This window comes from Lytechinus variegatus, chromosome 10 (genome assembly GCF_018143015.1).
Source record: "Lytechinus variegatus isolate NC3 chromosome 10, Lvar_3.0, whole genome shotgun sequence".
Classification (NCBI taxonomy): domain Eukaryota; kingdom Metazoa; phylum Echinodermata; class Echinoidea; order Temnopleuroida; family Toxopneustidae; genus Lytechinus; species Lytechinus variegatus.
In genome coordinates this window covers 28670871-28680197 of record NC_054749.1, presented here as the reverse complement: position 1 = coordinate 28680197, position 9327 = coordinate 28670871, and the positions used below count along the sequence as shown (strand labels likewise).

The window sequence follows — 9327 nt, the reverse complement described above, 5'->3', positions numbered from 1 at the left end:
TACGAATAAAGCTAAGAAGTGAATATTACGACTACCCCTTCAAATAAACAAACAAAATTGAGCAGCCGATCGGTAAAAAAAAATAATGGCTGAAAACAATTTCCAGTCCTCCCTATTAGCGAAGGCTGGATCCACCCCTGAACCCCCCATAAATTAATTGTATATGAAATGTTATGAAATAAATTTCCGCCATAAAAAAATATTAGAAAAGAAAGGAACATTGTAGAAATATGATACTACTTTCGAAATATTGTCAAAATCTATCACAAAAATTAGCTTTTTTGTATTGAGAGGATCAAATTTTGCTCACTCAAAGCCTTCTTGCCCCTCTATACACCATTTTTTGGCCACTAAATTTTTTTGGTTCATTATTATGCCACTGCCATGACTAAGTTTATCTCGCACTTTTAAAGAGAGCTAAAGTAATTTAGAAAAAATGTACTGATAATGCGCCTCCCTTGGTTACATGGACCTATGGTTATATATACATTGTGTGATTTGGGTGTTGGAAGCACAATGTGTATTGTTTCCTCTTTAGCCCCAAAACCTCATTCTGAGTTTGTAAAACTGATCCAGATCACATTATTGACACCTCAGACCATCTCTTTTTTTATGTTTGGTGTTATACTCGTGTAAAAAATGACGTAAGTGTATACACCAACACCAAAAGGTCAACACTGAACTTGAAATCACCAATTGAAATCTCTAAATGTTCACATCCCGAAGGTGGCGTATTATCCCCTTTTGAGAATTTTTGCAGGGAAATTCAATACTTTGCAGGAAAAGTGAAGAGAGATGTACAAAAATTGGAAGAGGAGATGGGAGAAAGAAAGAAAGAAAAAACGAAAAAAAGAAAGAAAGAAATAAAGAAAGAACGAAAGAAAGGGGAGCAAAAGAAAATAGAAGTAAAATGAAATAAAAAAGACAACAGAGGGGGATTGAAAGAAGGATAAAAGGGGAAAAAATATAAGAAACGGGAAAGTGAATGAATAGAGGATAGAAAATACAAACATGTACAATGAGAAAGAATAAACTAAAAAGAATGAGGGAGAAAGAGAGGGAAACAAATTAAAGGATGTAAAAATTAAACGGGAAAGGGTGAAAGGAACTTTTACCAAGGAGCTTTTGGAAGCTCCTTGCTTTTACCATGCATATCATGTATGGCGGCTCTTGTCTCATATTTTTTTACGCATTGCGACCGTATCTCTGCATGCGCTGAGAGCATTGAAGAGCGCCATCATAATCCTCCCTCAGGCTACTGCACAAGCAGTATGCTCATTGCTACCAAAAACTTTCTGCAATCTGATTGGCCGAAAGTTTTCTTCCAAGACGACATCAAGGTCTGCAGGCCAGGAATGATTGCACTTACCGATGGAGACTCGATCAGATTATCGCATGCAGAGAGATGATAACACGGGATAATAATTATGGTCCCATATACTATGTGGGACTATAGGCGGATCAGAGAGAGGGGGAGAAAGGGGGGGGGGGGGTAAGCACTAGTCTGCTATGCAGACTCTGAATGGCTCGTGAGGTGGGATCTGCTACTGGTTTGCGAAGCAAACCAGCCTGAAAGGGTGAGCGAAGCCACTTCTGCTGCCTCAGTAGACCTAGTCTGCTATGCAGACTCGTTGAATCAGCTGAGGTACACACACTGCAGATGTGGGTCTACATTTGTAGACTAGGTAAGCACCTGCGGTCCTTTATTGGCGGCGCTTAAAAGAAAATTGAAAATAAAAGTGAGAAGAAAAAATAACACGTTTTCAGGTACGTTTCCTTTTCTTCGCGACAGAATAAATTCATATCTTTAAGCGCAGTAGTCATTTTATTGAATTATTCAGAAAGTCTGTATAAAAGTACAAAATAAAATTTGTATATTCCAAGATCATGCTGTAGGCCTATTAACTGCCAAAGTATGATTTTTTTTTAATAAGAATGAGGGAACCATTGAATAATCTTATGGTTTAGTGATTGTGAATGCACGTATCACAAGATCCGCCAGGACATGGTCCTGCCAACATAAAAAGCAGACAGAATTGTATAATTATGTTCGGAAACATCCAGAAGTATAGTAGGACAACTGAATTCAAATTATATAGAAAATGAATATTGAATAAATTATTAGATCCTTATTTATTTTTATATTATAAAGGGGTTGAAACGTGACAAAGCCTTCACATGGTGATATAAATTGACGTTTGCAATATTTAATGTAAATAAAATCATTCAAAATTACGTTTTGGAGATAAACCGCTGTACTATATTTATAAATCCAATTATATTATTGTAAATCATTATCATCTTGCCTCTTGGTAAAAAAATAATAACAAAGCCCGGCTACACACAACAAAAATAAAAGGGCATCAACCAAAGCCAGGCTGACCTACCTAAACTTCGCTTTTGGGGAAAATTTGAAAAGATAATGCTCATGAGATCAAGGGGTTAACCATGCACCAACTCCTTAGTGAGATACAAGGTTGATGGCAGTAAAACCAATGTTAGGGATTGAGGCATGAATGGCCCATGAAAGAGGATAAATCACCCAGGGAAAACGAGAGAAATTAAGAGAAGACAATGGATCGAGGGGAGAAAGTTCCCCCCGGGGGAGGGGGTCAGGGTGGTTTTGAAAGAGTGGTCAATTGTCAATCGCGGGGTCAAACGTCTTCAGGGTATTTTTTTAAAAGACTAGCCAAACTTGTTTAGTGTATATGTTTTTTCCCCAAAACTTTTTCTCCGAGGTCATATTCTGGCGACAACTTGTTTAGGGGGAAAATTGTGTAAATGAAGCCCAAGAAAAACTTGTTTAGGGGTGTATAAATTATTGGTCACGCATGTGTACAGCAATACATTTGACCTCCCCCCCCTCCGGGAGAAGAGAAGGGAAGGGAAGGGAAGAGAAGAGAAGAGAAGAGAAGAGGAAAGAAGAGAAGAGAGAAGAAGACCGGGCGAGAAGAGAAGATACAAACGGACTGGGTTGTGTAACCATTGTCGACCCCCCATGATTTATTGCGCAATAAATGCATGCGGCCTAGCCTGCGCTTGCAAGACCTAAGTTTGTCGAACTCTGAAAGGGTAGTCTGATTCTAAAGGCTACCAGGGGCTGAACTTAATTTTTTACTATGAAAAAAAAGTTTGAACGTTAAATTGTAACAAAGTTTAAGTTGCTGTCCCACGACTAGACTTATTTCGAAACCCAGCAAGTGGATAAAACTTATCAAGGGGTTTGAACATACAGACTAGCTACACAATCCACCGACGAACCATTCGTGCAGCAGCGCAGCTAGATGCTAGCCAGGATCAGGCATGCAGGACGCGCGACGCGCGACGCCGGCGCCCAGGCCAGAGCAGCAGTCACAGCACACCGACCTAACTCGATCAAGGTGGCGAGATTAGGAACATTTTATTGGTACCGTAAGTGACTTTTAAATTTTACGCGATCAAGAACCTATGTACCGGTACGGCAATCTAGATGCTGGAAAGCGGAGGCAATGGAATTTGAGCCTGAGAATTCCTCTATTCATGTTATTTTTTTACGTTATTAGCGGTGTGGGTGTTTCAATTTAAAATTTTAATCGTGTTTCACAGCCGGTACCCCTCCGGTACCGTACGGCCAGGCCAGGGAGTTCCCTGGGTTAGCCTAAGCCAGGGAGTAGCTGGGGGGCGTTTCATGAAAGGACTTGTCAGACATTTTATCCGACAAGTACCAGTTTATCCGACAGTTTAATACCATAGGAACAGTGCCTCTCAGCCAATCAGAATCAAGGAAAGATGTCAGATCTGACAACTTGTCGGATGAAAATATTGATGAAAATCATGAAACGCTCCCCGGACGCGGACTCAGTGAGTCTGAACTAAAGGCTTAAGTTCTGGGGAGTAAAATTATTTCTATTATAACGTTAGGCTTACTCCCCATGAAGCCTGGGGCGGCACGCCCATGGGTGCAATGTTGCCGCCGTGTACAGGAAAATTGAAGGCATGGTGCATGCTAGACCAAAAGCTTCAGTCTCTGTATTTTGGTTGTTCCGCTGAACTGCGTTGGCTCCACTCACCATACATAGACTGAAAAGCTGCGGGGTCCGTGGCTACAGACAACGTATAGTGAACTAGCGTTTTATAGATCGCGATTTAAAACTGTTTTTTGAGTGAAAATTATGACGTACATTATCAAGGAAATACAAACAATTTAAGTAATTGCATACCTTGGACCGGAGATATAAAAAAAAATCCACTGGATGATTGAGAAATCTGTCATCTAAGCCATTTTCTCCTGACCTGACGGTTTATCTTACAAGTTGGGTTCTTGAATGACGTCATTATCGCTAATGTCTCGATATATCGCGATTATAACTATTATCGTTTGTCTTCGTGAGTGTATCATATCGTATTATTGCCTTGCTGGTGGAATGCAATATCGATATCACATTCGTACATTGTTGACGCCCTCTCCGTTCGTTTGTAAATATTTCATAGTTTGGCTGCCATTTCGACCTGTTTTCCTGGGTCGTACTCAACTAAACATCGGTAAAGTATAATTTTCATGCATTTTCATCTATATCGTTTAAATAATCTAAAAATATAAGAATCAAATATTTCGCATATTTAGTTTTCACATCCTTAGATTGTAACTTCGATGTGAAATATTACACCAAAGTTTGGACTCTGGTCGGACAAAGGTGCTGGTGTTATAACGAATGGGAGCCCACACGGACACTTTACCGTCGGTAAATGGGGATTACAGTAAAATGTCAGAAATTGTTGAATAAATCCCCAGAAACGACGGTTATTCCTGTCTAGGTGCATGCAAAATTGCATCAAAATTCCGCAAATTTTTGATTTATAGGATCATTGCCGATCAAATCCTACAAAATACAGTAGGCCTAGTATGATGGAGGGACCTAACGTAACGTTAAAAGCTATGCACTTTGTTTTGAGAAGATAAAAACAAGATCTAGGGGTCTATGCCAATTTTAATATTTGAACAATTATCTTTCACTTATTTTGTGGCAAACATTCTGAAAACAGAAATTATGCACTTACCACGATTATTTGGATGAAGGTCTAACATGTGGCAGTATCCTGACATTGAGGCACAGACTGGAACCGAAACCCCCCCCCCCCCCGAAAAGTTCTCTCCTACACCAGTCTCGATCTGCCATTTTGTTATGAGTTTTGAAAGAATTAGGAGAGGTATCGCGACAGAACTTCATTTTTTTGAGGTATAAAGTTTACATGCAAGACTCTTAGGACACCTAAATCCGCAATCGTAAGTCACTTTTCAACCAAACTTGGATGGTAGATGGACTTGGGGGACCAGCATGTTATGCTGCAGTGGGAGGTCACACGGTAAGGTCAGAGGTAATTTTCAGGTCAACGTTAAGAAATACATGCAAGACTCTTATGACACCTAACTCCGCAACCATACATGTAGGTCACTTTTAAACCAAACTTGGATGTTAGATGGGCTTGGGAGACCTGCATGTTTTGCTGCAGTCAGAGGTCACATGGTACGGTCAAAGGTCATTTTCAGGTCAACGTTAAAGCTTCCATGCAAGACTCTCTTATGACATCTAACTCTGCAACCATTAGTCGCTTTTCAACCAAACTTGGATCGTAGATGGACTTGGGGGACTTGCATGTTATGCTGCAGTCGGAGGTCACATTATAAGGTCAAAGGTCATGTTTAGGTTAATGTTAAAGTTTACATGCAAGACTCTCTTATGACACCTAATTCTCAACCGTATTCACTTGTCAACAAAACTTGGATGGTAGATGTAGGCCGACTTAGGCGACCTGTATGTTATGCTGCATTCGGAGGTCACATGGTAAGGTCAAAGGTAATTTTCAGGTCAACGCTAAAGTTTACATTGCCTAAGCCCTAACCTAATCTATGTGTAATTATATTGATTTATAATTATTGTTTTGTTTGCTTTCTTTTATATGATTGTTTACATAGTTTTTACGGCTGACAGTAATCGACAAGTTGACAACTACGAATCAAGAGATTTAAGTTAATGCCAAAGCTCATAAGAAAAATTTATCACTCCTTTATTTTGATGTCTGTCTGCAAGTCCTCAGGGGCTACGCCACAGTTGGCTATTCCTTTTTTAGCCATACTTGCTTGCACTAGGTTGACAGCTCCACAAAATGTGTTTCAAATTTTTAACAAAATAACTTAAAGTCACTTTTTAGTAAAAACACAAATTATTAATTAGATCTAGGGCCTATGCCAGAAAATTTCCTCAACATATGTTTTGATTATTCATGTTTTACAGGGGATCCTTTGAGCAATATTTTTGGAGACCAGTATGGCCTACCAGTGGAAAGGACTGTTTTCATGTCATACACCACTTTCACATGCTCTACTATGCATAATTTGGTTTGCTATCATGCATCAAGTTTCAGCTAGCAGTAGGAAAACACATTCTTCAGAGGACTTGATAAGTGGTCTTGTTATGCAGGCCGATGCCCCTAATATCAATGATGTTTCTCCGCTCTGCTTGTACGAACTTCAGAAGTTGCAGAATGAAACGGAAGAATTGGTGCCAGGTATGTCATTTCATTTTCTTTTTCAATTAGTTAGGGTCATTCGTGGTCATGTGTGTGGCAGAAATTATGACAAATTGTGACTTAAAGTGAACTTTAAAAATCATGCTTCTGTGTGAAGTCACACACATGACCCACTTCTTTTGACCTCTGACCTTGAATCTGCAAATTAGAGACAGCAAAAACTATTTCCAAATGATAGCTGACTAATGTTTCAGCTTTTAATTATGGTACTAAATTTCTAAAATTTTTAGATAAACTTAAAATCTAAATTTGTCAAAATTTCGGTCACACACATGACCAAGAATGGCCCAATACACTTACATGATGCGTAAGTGCTGATGAAATACTTTGTTTTTCAGTGGTGTTTTCCATTTAAATTGCCTCTTATTGCCAGATTCCAGCACTGTTTTTGCAGTTTGATTTGTACCAGAACACTGAGCACACAGAGGAATGGAGGCGCAAGCCATTTGTTAACATACAATACATGTAGCTTGATCCTCCTATAGATATTTCATAAGAATGAGAAATATTTGAAAGCCTGAATGCATAAAAGACTGGAGGGACAGGCAAAGGGTAAACATACCATAGCTTGCCCTTCCTGTCTGTTGTTACATGTAGGAGTTTTCCTTTGCCTCTATTTTACCCAGCATCATTGGAACATGCAAAGCACACTAACGAATTGAGGGGCAAACCATCATTAACCCTCAATAGCAGAGCTTACATTGTACATGTGCATGCTGGTTGATGTAAACATAACACAGTCCGTCCCACAAGAAAGGAAACTCATTTTTAGAGATAGATTTCGCAATTATTGAATATGTTTTTTACTATAAATTTGATACTCATGGCAAGAGTGGAATCTTCTCTCGAATTTGAAATCACAGCCTAAAGCAAATCATTCAAGCATGGCAGAGTACAAACAATACATATTGAGGCATATCAGAAACAATTTGTGCAGAAACTCGCGCATGAATCTGAATCCACTCTCATAGGGATCAGCGAGAGAATCTTAACAAATAATACAAAAGAAATGCTAATGAGCCAATCTAATCCCATTTTCTGTGCAACCTGGTTTTGACATTGAATTTCAAACTCATCTCACTCATTAATGTGTGAAGTGTTTGTCTCATGTCAGGTATCAAAATAAAGCTCTAGAAATAATTGAATTATATGACTAGTTTATGTAAATATTGTAAATGAAATATAGTTTATTTACCTTTGAAGTAAAAAGACATGGGAATCCCAGTTTTCCTTTTTTTTTCTGGGATGCACTGTTGAGTTTTTATCACACTACAAAGGTTTTCATCATCAGCTGTGGAACATTTCATGAAGCAAGTAAATCCTTTATTCTGATTGGCTCAGTCCACGTTAGCAAGTGAAAGTCACTATTTTCTTCATGACACACCACCCAGTTGATTTGAAAACCTGTGTTTATAACGAGATTGTATTTTATTAAATCATGAATCGCAGTTACAAAGACTGAATTGCACATGGATATACATGTACAATGAATTATTAAGACCAACAGTTTCATAATGTTCATTTTTTACATACATGTACTGGTAGTTAAAAAGTGCATATATATTACAGATTGGTCATTGTTTGGGGATATAGCCCTCTTTATTTACATGCCTCAATGTGAAACAATACTCAAGAGAAGAGGAAATGTGGCCTTTATAAAACCAGCAATGAATAAAACAGATGGTGGTAATTTGGCTATGATAACTTAGTACATGTACAGTATGCATGTAGAGTATAACCTTGGAGTGCTAGTCATGTATCCTACACATGTACTAAAAAACATCAAAGTATTAATGGAATGGATAAATGAAGAAATATCATAAATGAATAGGAGAATAATTGAATAAATAAGTTTGTGATTAATTACATAAACAAATTAATAAAAAGGTATTTATAAAATAATATGGGAGAAAGTGAATGAATAAGTAAATATAATTCATGGATTGATTTGCATTTTCCATTTTTAACAAGATCACAGTGCTTCAATTTCCTCTTAGTACATGTATGTGAAGATGTCTTAAGTCCAATTTAATACATGGTACTAAAATGGAAGTTAGGACCTAAAAAGTGGTATACATACATTTGTACAAAAGTTTTTTCTTCAGCTTGTGATTATCAAGCTGAAAGAAAACCAAAGAATCTGGGATTCTTTTTCATCATTGAGATGAATGGTTAGTGAAGGAAAAGATAAAATAAATGTAAGCCATGTCTATAATGTTTTTAAATGTATCCAGGATCTCGGTTGTGCATCACTGGCATACAGAGGGGGGGGGGGGGCTTAGGGGCCATGGACCCCCAATTATTTTCACGACTAAGAAATAAAAGGGAAAAAAAGAATGAAGAGGAAAGGAAAAAGTGTGAAATATGATAGATGTCAAAGTCTATTACAAAATTGTTTGCATGCTCCCTTGCAGTTTCTTATACATGTAGATGTTGCCCCATATGTCTGGCCCCTTAAAAGTTTCGCCTCATTAGGCTAGTAATGATAAAAACTCGCAATCTGACAACAGTATGATACTACAGATAGTGAATTTCCTCACTGTCAAGCTACCAACGTACAGTAGGGGTAAACTTTGAGAGTACAGGTCAAAACTAGCAGATCTTTTTCAAATTCAATTTCAGTATAAATAGCAGGGAGCTGGGAGAGAGTGGAAATCATAAGTTGAAATATGGGAAGATTAATTTGGAAATAAATATTTTCATTTCTCTAGTCAGGGTTATACCATTCTTCACTTTTTCAGCTAACACTGTTATTTAACA

At 38.0% G+C, this 9327-nt stretch overlaps 1 protein-coding gene across 2 annotated transcripts in view; it reads left to right on the top strand.

Moving 5' to 3' along the window:
* The first annotated feature begins 3337 nt into the window (after window positions 1-3337).
* Window positions 3338-9327, top strand: part of LOC121422388 (nose resistant to fluoxetine protein 6-like) — a 37820-nt gene continuing 31830 nt past the window's right edge. Inside the window, exons 1-2 of one of the 2 annotated variants that reach the window (XM_041617396.1) lie at window positions 3338-3406; window positions 6273-6546. In XM_041617396.1, coding sequence (XP_041473330.1) covers window positions 6306-6546 — 241 coding nt within the window. In that variant the 5' untranslated portion in view covers window positions 3338-3406; window positions 6273-6305. Of the gene's footprint in view, window positions 3412-6272; window positions 6547-9327 lie in introns of both variants that reach the window. The other variant, XM_041617395.1, reaches the window with a different exon arrangement.